This window comes from Polypterus senegalus, chromosome 2 (assembly GCF_016835505.1).
Source record: "Polypterus senegalus isolate Bchr_013 chromosome 2, ASM1683550v1, whole genome shotgun sequence".
In the NCBI taxonomy this organism is placed as follows: Eukaryota; Metazoa; Chordata; class Cladistia; order Polypteriformes; family Polypteridae; genus Polypterus; species Polypterus senegalus.
The window spans coordinates 237719575-237735799 of record NC_053155.1 but is presented as its reverse complement, the minus strand read 5'-3'; the positions used below and the strand labels follow the sequence as shown (position 1 = coordinate 237735799).

Below are 16225 nucleotides of genomic sequence, written 5' to 3'. Positions count from 1 at the left end.
AGTCTCCGACTTAAAGATTAAATCTGAACGATATATTTGATCTCTTTTCGCTGTTCGGTTATTTCATGAGTAATAATTTCCGTTTGTTTGTGCTAATGCGACCTTTACTGTCAGTTTTTTGAGACTTTCTAATTTTAGTACTTTCATTATCTCTAACCTGCTTTGCATGTGTATTTCACCAACGTTAAATTCTTTACGACGTTCTACTTTGTCTACTCTTTACTATGTACTCTAATGTGAATTAGGCTATGTAAAATGTTAAAATTAGTTTTGTTTTAAAATCGATTAATGAATCCTTTTGAAAAAGTTTCTGTGATTGCTACAGTATGTTGTTATAGTTGGCCATGCTTAACTGAATCAAAGTGGCAGTTGTAAATATAGCTGAACTAAAATTTAAAGTGTGAAATTCATCATAGATAATGTAAGATTTTCTTCAGCAGTGCAAAAAATGTGTAAGGATTATGTAATTAAATTAATAATTTGAGTATAATAGCAAATATCATTACTACAAACAAATTCAGATGTTTTTGTGTTGTTTCTTCTTTCTGCAAAAGGGTTATTTGCTCTACCAAGATATGAACAATCACAATATGACTGCTTTGAAGATCAATCCTGAAACACTAGAGCAAGAAGGTGCAATCACAATGCCTGGTATGAAAGTTTCATTTAACCTGCCTATTATGAATTAACATAAGTTAACACAGAATTATTTTATCTGATTTGAAATAGACCACACTGTGTTACATTTAGAAAAATGTGTTTTTTTAATGAATTCATGAGCAAAATAAAGACTAGCTATATTACTTGGCTTTGTCTAAAAAAATCATAAGATTATTGGCCTTTTAATTTGATGTTTAAGAAGTACTATGTAGCTATCTTAGTACTTCTCTGTACACACTTTTGGTATAATTGTGGTGTAGTGGTTAAGGCATTGGACCTATGACTTCAAAGTTAAAGATTGTTCGTTCAATTCCTGCAAATGACATTGCGTGGCCGTAAGCATGTCACTTCACCTGCAAACAAAAACAGTGTAACCAATTGTATCATAAATATTGTAAGTCACCTTACATAAAGCATCAGTCAATTAATATTAATATTAGGTCACTGGAGCTGCTTACTCTTGAATACCAGTGTGTCTCAAACTCAGTTTGGGTGACCCACTTTTTAACAGTAATTTATCCTGATTTTTATTCTACTTTTCCAGTTATTCTAGTTATTTAATCTATTATTTACTAATTAGTTGATCTGACACTCAAGTTGTTGCAGCATTTCATTATTCAGTGTTTGTCTGGGTATCTGGTTGGCTTATTTTTAATTGTCATGATTAGGATACATGAAGAGAGCAAACTACACAGATAAAGGGCAAAATGATAGGAAAACAACAACAAAAAAATCATTTACACGTATAGCAAAAATAGAAATATTTTTGAGTTATAAATGTAAAAATCATACTCTTGTATTTTTCTGAATGTCATAAGGTATGTCATGTTTGCAGACTGCAATCTGCAACATGTGAGATTACACAACTTAAAATTGCAGCCTATTTCACATTTAAGGACTGAGCACTGATCTTCCAGAGCAGTCTTGCTCTCCCCTTTTTCAAACTGCCAATAGTGTGCTGCCTGGTAGAGCCAGTGATATGCGAATGGTTAATAGCTACAGTGAATTCAGCAGCAGTGGATAGAACAGGGTGCTACACTCATTAAGCTGGGAAATATAGGTGGAGCTAATTAGGGGCAGGACCAAGGCAATGGAATGTTTGGAGTCAGATGAGGATGACATATGAGCTAAGTGAGGTAAGCTGTTTAGAAGAACTGTAATAAAAGTAAGATGACCCCATTGCTTGGCACTTATTTCATGTGAATTGAGTATACACACGTGGACAAAATTATTGGTACCCTTCAGTCAATTAAAGAAAAACTCAAAATGGTTACAGAAATAACTTTAATCTGACAAAAGTAATAATAAATAAAAATTCAATGAAATGTAACCAATGAAAGTCAGACATTGATTTTCAACCATGCTTCAACAGAATTATTTAAAAAAATAAACTCATGAAACAGGCCTGGACAAAAATGATGGTACCCCTAGAAAAGACTGAAAATAATGTGACCAAAGGGACATGTTAATCCAAGGTGTGTCCACTAATTAGCATCACAGGTGTCTACAATCTTGTAATCAGTCAGTGGACCTATATATAGGGCTCCAGGTAGTCACTGTGTTGTTTGGTGATATGGTGTGTACCACACTCAACATGGACCAGAGGAAGCGAAGGAAAGAGTTGTCTCAGGAGATTAGAAAGAAAATTATAGACAAGCATCTCAAAGGTAAAGGCTATAAGACCATCTCGAAGCAGCTTGATGTTCCTGTGACTATAGTTGCACATATTATTCAGAAATTTAAGATCCTTGGGACTGTAGCCAACCTCCCTGGACGTGGCCGCAGGAGGAAAATTGATGACAAATCAAAGAGACGGATAATACGAATAGTAACAAAAGAGCCCAGAAAAACTTCTAAAGAGATCCAAGGTGAACTTCAAGCTCAAGGAACATCAGTGTCAGATCGCACCATCCGTCCTTGTTTGAGCCAAAGTGGACTTCATGGGAGACGACCAAGGAGGACACCATTGTTGAAAACAAATCATAAAAAAGCCAGACTGGAATTTGCCAAACTACATGTGGACAAGCCACAAAGATTCTGGGAGAATGTCCTATGGACAGATGAGACAAAAATTGAACTTTTTGCCAAGGCACATCAGCTCTATGTTCACAGATGGAAAAATGAAGCATATCAAGCTAAGAACACTGTCCCTTCTGTGAAACATGGAGGAGGCTCTGTTATGTTCTGGGGCTGCTTTGCTGCATCTGGCACAGGGTGTCTTGAATCTGTGCAGGGTACAATGAAATCTCAAGACTATCAAGGGATTCTAGAGAGAAATGTGCTGGCCAGTGTCAGAAAGCTTGGTCTCAGTCGCAGGTCATGGGTCTTGCAACAGGACAATGACCCAAAACACACAGCTAAAAACACCCAAGAATGGCTAAGAGGAAAACATTGGACTATTCTAAAGTGGCCTTCTATGAGCCCTGACCTCAATCCTATTGAGCATCTTTGGAAAGAGCTGAAACATGCCGTCTGGAAAAGGCACCCTTCAAACCTGAGACAGCTGGAGCAGTTTGCTCATGAGGAGTGGGCCAAAATACCTGCTGAGAAGTGCAGAAGTCTCATTGACAATTTACAGGAATCGTTTGATTGCAGTGATTGCCTCAAAAGGTTGTGCAACAAAATAATAAGTTAGGGGTACATTTTTGTCCAGGCCTGTTTCATGAGTTTATTTTTTTAAATAATTCTGTTGAAGCATGGTTGAAAATCAATGTCTGACTTTGATTGGTTAAATTTCATAGAATTTTTATTTATTATTACTCAGATTAAAGTTATTTCTGTGACCATTTTGAGTTTTTCTTTCATTGACTGAAGGGTACCAACAATTTTGTCCACGTGTGTGTATATGTGCATTTCACATAAAGCTTGATTCTGCTGCCTGTCCTTAGACTCTGAGTGCCTTCTTTGGGCTAAGGGCACGCATCTCCGCTTCGATATGACCTAGGTCTGACTTTTAAACATAATTAAAGTCTCCAGCCATTATAATTTTGAGTGTTTAAATTAGGAATTGATAAAAATACATTTTGAATGAAATCCCTGTCATCCATGTTAGGTGTATAAATATTTATCAGAATCACTTTAGTATTGCCATTGTATAAATTGCCCAAAAGCATGACATACCATCCTTCAATATCACATATGTCTGACGCTATAAATGGGATACTTCTTTAAGATTCCCACACCTTTTTTTTTTTTTTTTTTTTTTGTATTGCTGGAGTGAAGGTCAATCCAATCCCTTTGTCCTGTAAATACAGGATACTATCTTGGCATTTTAAACCTTTTAAGTGAGTGAATACTTTCTTTCTCATTAATTTATGACATTCCAGCTCACAAAGTACACTTTTTGATCATAAAAACTTGATTCAGAACTTATTGTTGAAGTTTTGTAGTCTTAAGGTAGTACATTTTTACATATGGTAGCTTTGTCCTTGATTTAATGTTATTGCTAGGTGTTATGGCTGTGAAGAATGTTGCTGTGTTGGTATTAATGGTTGTTGGGGTAGAAAGGATAGATTGAAAAATAGCAAAGCTTTCATTCCCAGCCCATATTTTTGCCTTCCTAAATGAGGCACACCATACTTCACAAAGTTCCGTCCTCTAACATGCCAAGACAGACGAAGCATGTCCAGAACAAAATGAACGCCACCAGTTGTGGTGTAGAAAAGATTAAAATTGAGGTATCTTCAAAGTACAGTCCCAATACAATAAACCTAGAGAATGATGTCAAACACTTCCGTTGGTGACTGAGAATATGCATGATAAATACATGATAAGTACAGCAATGGCAAAAGTACATTTTTGATCCAATGTAGAACCGTCGTCATGATTTGAGTTTACCTCTGTTATAGCGCGTGTATGTGAAAACAGCAGTGTCAAATGCGGGGGGTTTGGGATCGTGAACACAGCTGAGAGAATAAAACTGAATAAAAAAACAAAGCTAACCTTTACAAGCATCATAAATAAGGTGTCATTTTGCTTGACTTCTCACTCTATACAACTCTAAGCAACTGACACGCAGGTAAGAGACTTGAGCTGAGAAAACTGTGTGGAGTGGGGGGATGTGATAGGCTGTTTGCTGCTTATCAACACATTTAAAGGACAAAAGACACTGACAAAGAGGTATGAAGCGTTTTAAGGTGGGACAGATCTACGTTTTTTCGTTGGTTCTGGTAATTCTAGTGTTAACATTGAAGCTTGATTTTATGATGCATTCAGTTTGGTTAAAGTGGGTGTCTCCATTGTCATTCAGCCAGTTTGCTCTGTACTTTTCTGTGTCTTTTTACTGTTGAAGGTTTACATTGAGATTATTGCATGTGTTTGTTTGCAGGTCTCCAAGCTGATGGGCAGAATATTGTCTTCACAGATGGGGAGTACATTAATCAAATTGCAGCTTGCCGAGATGTAAGAATTTGCCAGAAACAAAGTTTGTGATCCATTAAATGCAATTTGTTTCAGAACTAAGGAAGTTCTTTTTAAAAGACTACAATTTCTTTTTCAAAATGTGACAGGAAACCGTCTATTCAAGTAAAATTCAATTCATAAACAGTGTTCACTCTGTATATGAAAATACAAATTTATATGTAAAAATGTTATAGCTTCACTTAATTTCTGTGCATATAATTTAACATTCACACAGTTTTTTCTTTTTAAATGGATGCCTTTTTTAATGTAGGTTCTGATGCCAGGTATAGTTCCAAGATTACTGACTGATTCCACTGGCTTGTTTGAAATGAAGCTCCTTGTAGCAAACTATTCTGTCGTTTCATTCAAGTTACTGTTTTTTAAAATTCATTCTCTTTACCTTATATAAAGAAATCTTTAGAAAACTTGAATCTTTGAAGCTTTCTGGTGAAATTAATCTGTCTGTTGATTAGCATGATAAAATTGTTCTTTGTCAAGTTGGAGTGAACCCACCATACTCATTAAATTTACCATTGTTTTATTCCGTAAATGTCAGATTTAAAATCATTTAAAATGTTTATATTTTGTATTTTTAATCTTTGCAAGTAATCCGTAGAAAATAAACATGTTATTCGGACAGAGCAGTAGTTGGATGATCTGATACTTCATTTTTCTTGAAATGCATGGTTAAAGTTCTGTATCCATCACTTTCTTCTTGAATTGGGGAAGATACAGTTCTACTCCAGGTGCTTCCATACCCAATAAACAGGCATTTAGGTTAATCTGTGAATTTGGCAATTTTATGTGAGTGTGCTGTGATAGCACCTTGTACATATCATTACTTAGGGAGACTTTGGCTCTCTGTAATGTAGAAGCCAGTCCAGAAAAAGTGATTGAAGGATTAATACAGTGGGTGTAAACTTTTATTTAGTTTTATTGTCTGTTTTCCCATTGCAAAATAACTCAATTGTTTATGAAGATAGATTTTTTTTTTTTTTTGATGTGAGTTACATATTTTCAAGATTGCTTTTTTTCATATGCAAGCCTGGTGTAACAAACTTGGTTGACATCTGTTTCTTTTTATTTGTAGGATGGTTTTGTTGTTCGAATCTATGCAACAAGTACTGAGCCAACACTTCAGCAAGAACTACAGTTAAAGTTGGCACGAAAGTGCCTCCACGCATGTGGCATTTCCTTGTTTGACCTGGAGAAAGATCTTCATATTATTAGTAAGAGCAATTCAAGTTTTGTGTCTTGTAATTTGTTTGTAAATGTTGTGATTATATTTTTCAGATGACTTGATCCAACGTGATCTTCAGGTAACAAATATGCATTTATTTGCAATGCTGCACACTTTTGAGAACAACCTCATTCTCAGTTTCCACCCCAAAAAGGTTTAAAATTGAAAGTCTTGGTTACTTACCAGAGGCAGGCTGCATCCTGCTTGGACCAGTCTAAACGAGAGTGGACTGCACACTACTGGGACCAATCATTTTCTCAGTTTTCCCTCCCTGTAAGGGCTAAACCTAAAGAACATAATAATGGCTGAGACCAGTTTTGCTTTGTTTCCCTCACTGAAAGGGATGATCCTCTAAATACCCTAACAAAGGTCATGAGAGCCTGCTTCAGCAGGGATCACAGACCTAATCCTGGTCAAATTTTACAACCTCTAAAAGAATTGTAATTGAGGAGCAAAGCTCATTATATTACTGAACATCTTTACAGTTATGACCTTGTTTAGGAACCTACAGAACCTGGAGAAGAATTTTAATTCCTCTTCTTGCCCTCTGACCCTCCAATGTTTGGAAATGTCAGTAAACAACAAGGAAGTATCAATGAGATGACAAACTTTACTTCAATCTGATTTGTGGAGAAACCAGGCATATCAAACACTTTTTTTTCATGCCAATTTGGGATAACTGTTTCATTGTTTCACTGGATTACAGTATGTGTTTTTTTCACATTTGGATTGTATTTAGACTTTTCCTCCTGCCCAAACCATACACCCCCCACCCATTTATGTTGGTCAGGAGCCTTTTCTGAGAAATGTGTTGCCAAAATCAGTGTATGCAGAGTTGCCAAACCTTTAAAGAGTTAAATTCTCTCTTTTTTTTTATATGCCCCCCAAAAAAAAGTTAAACTCCCAAACCTAAATACAGTGGAACCTCGGTTCGCGACCATAATTCGTTCCAAAACTCTAGTAATTTCCCCCATTGGATTGTATGTAAATACAATTAATCCGTTCCAGATGTAAATGTAAATATATTTTTTTAAAGATTTTTAAGCACAAATATAGTTAATTACACGATAGAATGCATAGTGTAATAGTAAATATTACAGAAAACTAACACTGCAAGAGTTTACGCTATAACGCTAAAAACACTTTTTTTAATGAGTTTTAAGCACAGGGAAAAAAATGAACATTTGAAAAACCCGTAATTTAATAAACCACCAAGAAAAGTAACATTGCAACAATGCACGCTATGAACCGATCGCTGTAAACAGAAGTGAAGTGGAGGTTAAAATCCAATTGAAAAAAATCTTCATTAAATACAACGAAGTTAAAACAATGCTCAGGTCTGTCTCTTTAAAAACAAGCCTGGTGCATTCTTTAACTGCATTTTCGGCCTTATGCACCCAGCCGTCTCTCTCTCGTGTGTGCCTCTCTCACGCGTATCTCTCTCTGTGCGTGTGTGTTTGTGTGTGTCTCTGTCTCTCTCGCTCGATGCACAGCGAGACTGAACACGTGCGGAAATCATCGGCGCGCACAAACCGAAAGGGAAACTGGCTTGTTTGTATACCGAGTCTGTGGTTGTGAACAAATGCAAAAGTTTAGTGAACTTTTTGGTCGTAAACCGATTTGTACATGTTCGAGACGTTCGTGAACCGAGGTTCCACTGTACCTGTTTTAGTAAGTGTTGCTATTAACAGTGTTTAAAAAGAAAGTTGTCTGTTTTGTGTATTATTACCTACTGTGACGTTATTATATTTGACATAATCTTCAAAGCTAGATTTGTGGTGCTGGAGAGAAGTAACATGATGCACTTGGCCATAAATGCACTTCAGTTTACTGTGTCCACCGTATGTGACAGTAAATCTGAGGTAAACTGATTAAACTTTTTTTTTTCCCAATCCATGCATATAATTGCATTTTTGAAAATGACAACACGGTTACATATTGTAATTAAGTTTGCAGTGCCAGTCAATGACTAGTGCTTATTGAAATTAGAGAAAAAAGGAAGAAGAAAAAAAAAAACACAAGATAGCTGATGGATCCAAGCTATGATAGAACAGAGTGAAGCACAGTTTTTTCTATATTTGACAGATGTTTTTCAGAATGTGATAAGAAGAGTATAGGATGATGTTTTTGGGTGATTAAAAATAATTAGTAATTTTTTTTGGTTGATAAGCATTTATGCAGACCCACTATATACTAAGATAGACCTCATTTTAGGCTTTGTTGCTAAGAGAGAGTTGACCAACACACAGACATCACCAAAGATAGCATAGTATATTCAACAGTAAGCAGCTTTAGTGAACTAATTATATTAGCAAAAAAAAAAGTGAGTTCCAGGAAAATTTCCCAGGCAAAGCTGGGTCACACAGCTACTGTTGTAAAGACTTACTTAGACAAGGTTATTTTCAAATTTTACGATTACGAAAGTCATGTAAGTGTCTTGGATGTTTATTTTATGTAACTCTGATAATGGTTGTATGTTTCCAGAGTTTTGGTAACTGTCGTAAATCCATAGGCACCTGAAGTATTAAATGGAATATTGGGCAGATTTGCTCAGAATCTGTTTATTCCATTTAGTCTATAGTTTTATTTTAGTTTGTTGAAGGACCCTTTTGATGTGTGATGAGTTGTACAAGTAACATCATTATAAAATTACTCAGTATTTTTGTTTAGTGAACATTGGTTGTAATTGCCCAGAATAAATTCACTGTGTCAGGAAACGGTGATTCAAGCCTCTGTATCACTCCGGAGAAACTGTCAGCTTCTTCACTTGCTCTCATTTTGGGGTGAATATGGATTATAGTAATTAAAATTTGTGGAATCTTTCTCAGAAAATAAGTGGGAAACTTTTCTCTAACTATCACAGATTTACACCATTATTTGTTTTAAGTAAAAGAAGACACCCACACTGTGTGACATACTGGAGAAGACAGTCTTTTTCCAAAGGAAGAGGTGCACCAAATCTATTAATCAACACATTTGTCATCATAATAATTTTCAGTTATCCAAGTTTCTGTAAATGTGATGATATGTGCATTTCTGTTATTGGGCTGAAAGTGCACATATGCTTGAAGTTCATAATTTTTTTCCTTGCATAAACATTTCCCATTATAAATAGTAGTGCTAGAGTCTGTACGTTCCACAGTTTTTTCAATCTCTCTCATATACCTCCTGTTTTTAATTCTTATGTTGTTTTTTGATCAGAATTATCATTGACCACCTGCACAAGTTTCCTAAAAAAATAGTAAAAATTTTCTTATTGCATGTTATTCTTACAGTCCAAAAAGTTACAAAATAAGTGAACATTGTTCATACTCAAATGCAGTGGTGCATTTTGTAAGCGAGCAATATTTCATACAATGCCAGTGTCCCATCAACTGCAAGTAAATCGTGCTGTAATAAATGTCATCATTTTGTGTCATACAGTAAATATGCACTATCCATATGTATATTTCACATGTGTGCATTCATACTATTGTTCTAGCGATTTACTACTTGCTCACCTTGTTTAAAAAGAAAACTTCAAAAACTTTTACTCTGAAATGCTGTCTACATTATAAGGTTAAAGTAATGCACAGATTTAAAGCATTTCTCACAGTGTTCTGCCTTTTGCTATGTACAGATCATCAAGCAGAAACAGTGGGTACCCCATCATATGACAGGATTATATTATTTGTATTATAAAATTGGCACACTACAGGTTATTTATAAGTGAATTAAAGATTGTGTTTAAAGAAAAATAAAACAAGCAGTTATCAAATTTTGACTTGTTGATTTAAAAAAAAAAAAAAAATCACACGTTTACACATGTTTATGTTTACACATAATTTTTTTTGCCTTTTCATCACTAAATATATAAAATTTAAAAGATAAATATACTTTAATATAACATTTGATACATTATAACAAATGTAGCACCTAATTTGTAAAAGTTACGCTCAAGTTACAATTTATGTTGCAGGGGAAGTTTGCTTGTACTGCTTGTGCAGTATTTCATGAGCTATGTTATAAATCATTGAATTCTTTTCTTTTGACCCATGTTTTTTTAGCACAGTTTTGGTTCAGTTCAATTATAATTGTTACATGTTTAGTAGAGTTTTGAATCTTAAAATAGAGCTTTGACCCTTTTAATTGCACTGTTATGTGTGTATTTCACTAAACACGCTTTCATTTCTTATGTTTATGAATTTTAATAAAGTGTGTTCCTGTAGTGATACAATTTGTTTTTCTTAAATTAATTGCAAATCCCTTATGCTAGGTACTGGGTTTGATGAGGAGGCTGCAATCTTGGGAGCTGGGAGAGAATTTGCACTCATGAAAACTGCCAATGGAAAGGTATAGCATTTAAATTCCTTTTGACTACTAATCTTTAGCTAATGCTACTCAATTTTCAGCTATATTCTAACAAGAATTTAAAAGTAACAAGAGTATTAACACTTCCTTACTGATATAACAACATTACAGAAGGTGTTTTATTCACCTCTTAAGACATTTTAAGCATTTTGCATCAAGAAACATATGTCTGAAAATCCAGTTTGTGCATCTTGAATTTGTTGTGAATGAATAAATGATAGCTTGTTGATTACCTTTTATGTTCAGTAATTATTCTGAGAATTAAAAAAAAAAAAATAAATCTAGGTTTGACTAGGATATATTACTGTAGTTTTATTATCTTATGCATCTATGTTTTCTTGAAATAAGTTTAAGCAAGTAGTACTGCATCAGTGTATGGAGATATATATATATATATATAGCAAACTGCCACGGGTAAATATTCACGGGTGAAGGACTGTGCTTATGGAGAGGAAAAATGAGATGGTCAGGGTGGTGTTTGACACAAACTCAGCGAAACTGCGAGAGAAAGTTTTAAGTGCCAGGACTAAGGTAACATTAAATACAGCCATGGACATAGCACGAGATGGCACCAGAATAGCTGCATGCATGTACACCGAGTGGCTCACGTGAACTGATGCAGTGCACAGATAAAAAGCAACAGTTCCAAACAGCTGAACAAAACCAATTACATAATTGAAAAGGCAGCAAAAATATGAAGCGCCTGATAAGCATATTCATAAATCCAGCTACTGGAAACAAAGCACACGGTGGAAAAAGTCAATGTCCGCTAAAGGAAGACAGTGTTAAAAAAAAAAAAAACCCGTGCATGCAGTGTGTCAGGTCTCAGATAAAGAAGAAGACGAGCTGTTTATTGATGCAGTAAGAAACGAATCAATGAAAGAAACCTGTCATCTTTACAACGATTGACAAACACGGAATGTAACTTGAACACAACACATCCTACAAATACGAACCTGATTGAAAGAAATAATGATAATCAAATCCTTGATGACAGCAACACTCAAAACACTCACAAAACAAATACTGTATATTGACAGTCATGTTAACGTTATTTTTAAAATGTTCCCTTTACTTTTCTAGCTTTTAAACACACTACTCTCCTATGATACGCTGGTATATATATATGTATATATATATATATCCCAATCTACATACTCGAATAATGGATACTTTATTCACCATCAATGATTGTTTTGGTAAAGCCATACTCAGTGTATTCATTAGATGAACGGTAAAAAAGTAAGAGCGAGGGGAGGATGACTTATTGAGGCATGCAAGCAAAACCACAATAGCACGCGGGCTTGATGTACTTAAAAAATACATCTTTTCAAGTTCTATTTACTCCATATGTGTCAAACTCAAGGCCCAGAGGGCAGCATCTGGCCCGGCGTAATTATATCCGCCCGCGATCATTTATATATACTGTATTATTGTTGTTAATGGCCGGGATATGAAGCACTGGTAACACAATAAACTACAGATCCCATAATGCAGGGCTTCAGCTGCCTTGTCGAACACTTACAGCCACCGCCTCTCTTCAGTCGCTTCCTTACTTTCTAAGGAAGCAGCTTTTTCAGAGCTTCTGCACTGTTTTATAAACGAGCATATATAAGAAAGTCCTTTTTCCTTGCTTCGCCAACGAAGCAGCCTTTTTATTTAATCCACGGGTTCTCCGCTGTTTCATTGTTCATTTATTACGATTTTTATAGTTATTGTGTAGGTTTTATTTAATCCACGGGTTCTCTTCTGTGTTCATCTCGTGTCTTCGCTTATTTGACGAGCTTGCCAAGAAGCAGCTTCTCAGCTTCTGCACTGTTTTAAAACGAACCATATAAGAAAGTGCTTTTTCCTTGCTTCACCAACGAAGCAACCTTTTTATTTAATTCACGGGTTCTCTTCTATTTTATTTTCATTTGTTACGATTGTTACAGTTATTGTGTAGGTTTTATTTAATCCACGGGTTCTCTTCTGTGTCACTGCGGTGTCTTCTTTCGCACTGACCTTCGCCAAGGAAGCAGAAACTTACAACCACCAAAGCTTTGTAACGGCACAAGACTTCAGGTCACATCTCTATAAAACAACCTAATTGAAGCAACTATATTTACTGGCAGTGCCTCAGTGACACAGTTTTATTTCTCGCATCCCCGTTATACCATCTAATCTCCCATTTTAATTCAAAGCGTTCTCACTTCCAGTAAGGCTCTGCTTCGCAATGACAATTAATAAGTCTCAGGGACAAACACTACAAAAGGTTGGCATTTATTTGAGGCGGATTGCTTTTCACATGGCCAACTGTATGTTGCATGCTCAAGAGTGAGCTCAGCACACAGCTTAGTCATATTACAACCAGAGGGCCGAACTGACAACGTGGTATACAGAGAGATCCTTAACAATTAATTTTTGACATATTTTCGCTCAGTCTAAAATGTTTACTTTTTTATTAATAAAAATATTCAGACAGTATTTCACCGCCTAAGCGGGTATTAGTATATTTATATATATATATATATATATTTATATATATATATATATATATATATTTATATATATATATTTATATTTATATATATATATATATATATACAGTCAACCTGTTTATCAAGCGGTTAATCCGTTCCAGACTCTGCCGCGATAAATGAATTTCATAGTAGAAACCATATGTTTGTATGGTTATTTTATATATTTTAAGCCCTTATAAACTCTCCCACACTGTTAACATTATTAGAGCCTCTAGACATGAAATAACACCCTTTAGTCAAAAGTTTAAACTGTGCTTCATTACAAGACAGAGATGGCAGTTCTTTCTCACAATTAAAAAGAATGCAAACATATCTTCAAAGGAGCATCGTGAAGAGCAGATAATGTCGAGAGAGCGCCGCTAAGAAAAGCAAACAAAAAATCAATACATACTTTTAAGTATACAGAAGCACCGCGGTAAAGCGGCATTTTGTAGAGGAGCGTCTTATCTTCTAGGCAAACAGCCACTGTGTAAACAGCCCCCTCTGCTCACACCCTCGGCAGGCAGAGAGAGTGAGAGAGACAGAGAGAAGCAAACAAAACAAGCGCCACGCGGGAAGCATATCTTTTAGCATTGAGGAGTTTTAGTTAATATGTAATACATGCTCTGATTGGGTAGCTTCTAAGCCATCCGCCAATAAGCGTCCCTTGTATGAAATCAACTGGGCAATCAAACTGAGGAAGCATGTAACCTAAATTAAAAGACCCATTGTCCGCAGAAAGCGTAACCAGCAAAAATCTGTGATATATATTTAGATGTGCTTACATTTAAAATCCAGCGATAGAGTGAAGCAGCGAAAGTGAAAGCATATATAGGATTACTGTATATATATTATATATATTTATATATATATATATATATATATATATATATATATATATATATATGTGTACACACACACAGTGATCCCTCACTATATCGCGCTGTCGATATGTCGACCGAGCTGCAGGCTATGGCCAGATACAGTACATGGACGTAAATTAGGTCCCAGTTATGACCTACACGTGTAGAATTTCGAAATTAAATCTGTCTAACTTTTGTAAGTAAGCTGTAAGGAATGAGCCTGTCAAATTTCAGCCTTCCACATACATGGGAAGTTGGAGAATTAGTGATGAGTGTGTCAGTGAGGGCTTTGCCTTTTATTAGTATAGATAGATATAGATAAATGGGATCATGAATTCTGCTCTCTACCATAAAAATCTTGAAGGGGAATGTCCGGCCATCAGTTTGTGACCTCAAGCTGAAGTGCACTTGGGTTATGTAGCAGGACAATGATCCAAAACACACCTGCAAGTCCACCTCAGAATGGCTTAAAAAAAACCAAAATGAAGGTTTTGGAGTGGCCTAGTCCAAAGTCCGGACTTGAATCCAATTGAGATGCTGTGGTATGACCTTAAAAAAGCGGTTCATGCTTGGAAACCCTCCAAAGCGATGTGAAAGACTCCATTGCCAGTTATCGCAAACACTTGATTGCAGTTATCGCCACTAATGGTGGCACAACCAGTTATTAGGTTTGGGGGGCAATTACTTTTTCACATAGGGCCATGTAGGTTTGGATGGTTTTTTTTTTTCCTTAAATAAAATCACTCAAAAACAGCATTTGGTCTAGTATTTAAATTTGTTTGATGATCTGAAACATTTAAGAGTGACAAACACGCAAATACTTTTTCACAGCATTGTGTATGTAAGTGTGTATTTTGCCATTATACTGCCAACTTTCCTTGCTAGCTCTTTGTAGGTCAATGAACTAATGGTGTTTTACTCTTATATTAATCCTTGTGTTAGCATGAATTAAAAGAATGTGTGTTCCATTAGTCCATTTTAATGTTTGTCCATTTACCTAATGTGTATATTTGTAGTCCACTGCAGTCACAATTTTTTTTTTTTAACTTAAGAATGTGATGATTTTGGGTTATTAGCCGCTATTCGCGATCAGATATGGCTATTTCACCAACTGTTGGCAGAACAAGTCTGGCCTGTCTTTATCTTGTCATGCTAGTTTGAACCATTTCGTGAACAGTCTGTTGTTCTGACCATCAGACTATGTTTACTGGATATTTTTGAATAATGGCCTATCCTCAGTACATATGTGACACTGGCATACCTAAGCCCACATCAGGAATGCTGTTCTTGACAAAGATATGCAGATATGTCTGATATCAGCATGTTTCCTCTTCTTTTTATGCCTTCCCTTTCTCTCTCCAATCTCCATACCTGTCTACCTACCTATTTTAAATAGTGTTTTGTACACATATGACAGTGTTGCTGATTAAAGAGTCATGTAAGTGGGAGGGACTTGGTATCTAATAAAATATTTACTCACCGTATTAGACTTTTTTATTGAAATATTTGACTTTGATTGTGTACACAATAAATTGTTTTAATCTAAATATTTAATATTTTAACATTTGCTTTAATTTTACGTTCAGTAATATGTCTTTTGTTTGTGCTTCCCTACATAGATCTACTATACTGGCAAATATCAGAGCCTGGGAATCAAACAGGGTGGTCCCTCTGCAGGGAAATGGGTTGAACTGCCCATTACCAAATCTCCAAAAATTGTTCAGTTTTCTGTTGGTCATGATGGTTCACATTCTTTTGCTAGTAGCGGAGGATGGAAGTGTCTTCTTTACTGGCTCTGCAAGCAAGGGGGAAGATGGTGAATCAAGTATGAAGCTTATCTTTGACTAACTGATTTATTAGTTTTTTAGTAATATGTACTATATAATTTATTTTTATACCCTTATAAATAAACATATTCAAATATAAGTGGTAGTGTATTCCACAAATTATTTTTCTGTTTGTTAGCCTTCCCTTCATTTCTCTTAATATCATCCACCACTATTTACATTGGTGTCATGTTTTTGACTTTTTTTTCCCCCACTGCACCTTTTTCATCCAGTTGTACTTTGCATTTCATATCACATGCCTAAAATCACCCAGACACTTTCACTTAACCACACAGTTACCTATACACTAGTCTATCATTGAAACTCAATGGTCCTGTTATTCCCTTCTATATGTACATCTCCTTTATCAGTTAGGGATTCTCT

General features: G+C 35.5%; 1 protein-coding gene across 1 annotated transcript in view; it reads left to right on the top strand.

The window, feature by feature from the left end:
- Positions 1 to 16225, top strand: part of mycbp2 (MYC binding protein 2) — a 503803-nt gene that overhangs the window by 124069 nt on the left and 363509 nt on the right. The window contains 6 exon segments of the mRNA XM_039745368.1: positions 555 to 651; positions 4988 to 5061; positions 6152 to 6290; positions 10557 to 10633; positions 15635 to 15769; positions 15771 to 15840. Coding sequence (XP_039601302.1) covers positions 555 to 651; positions 4988 to 5061; positions 6152 to 6290; positions 10557 to 10633; positions 15635 to 15769; positions 15771 to 15840 — 592 coding nt within the window.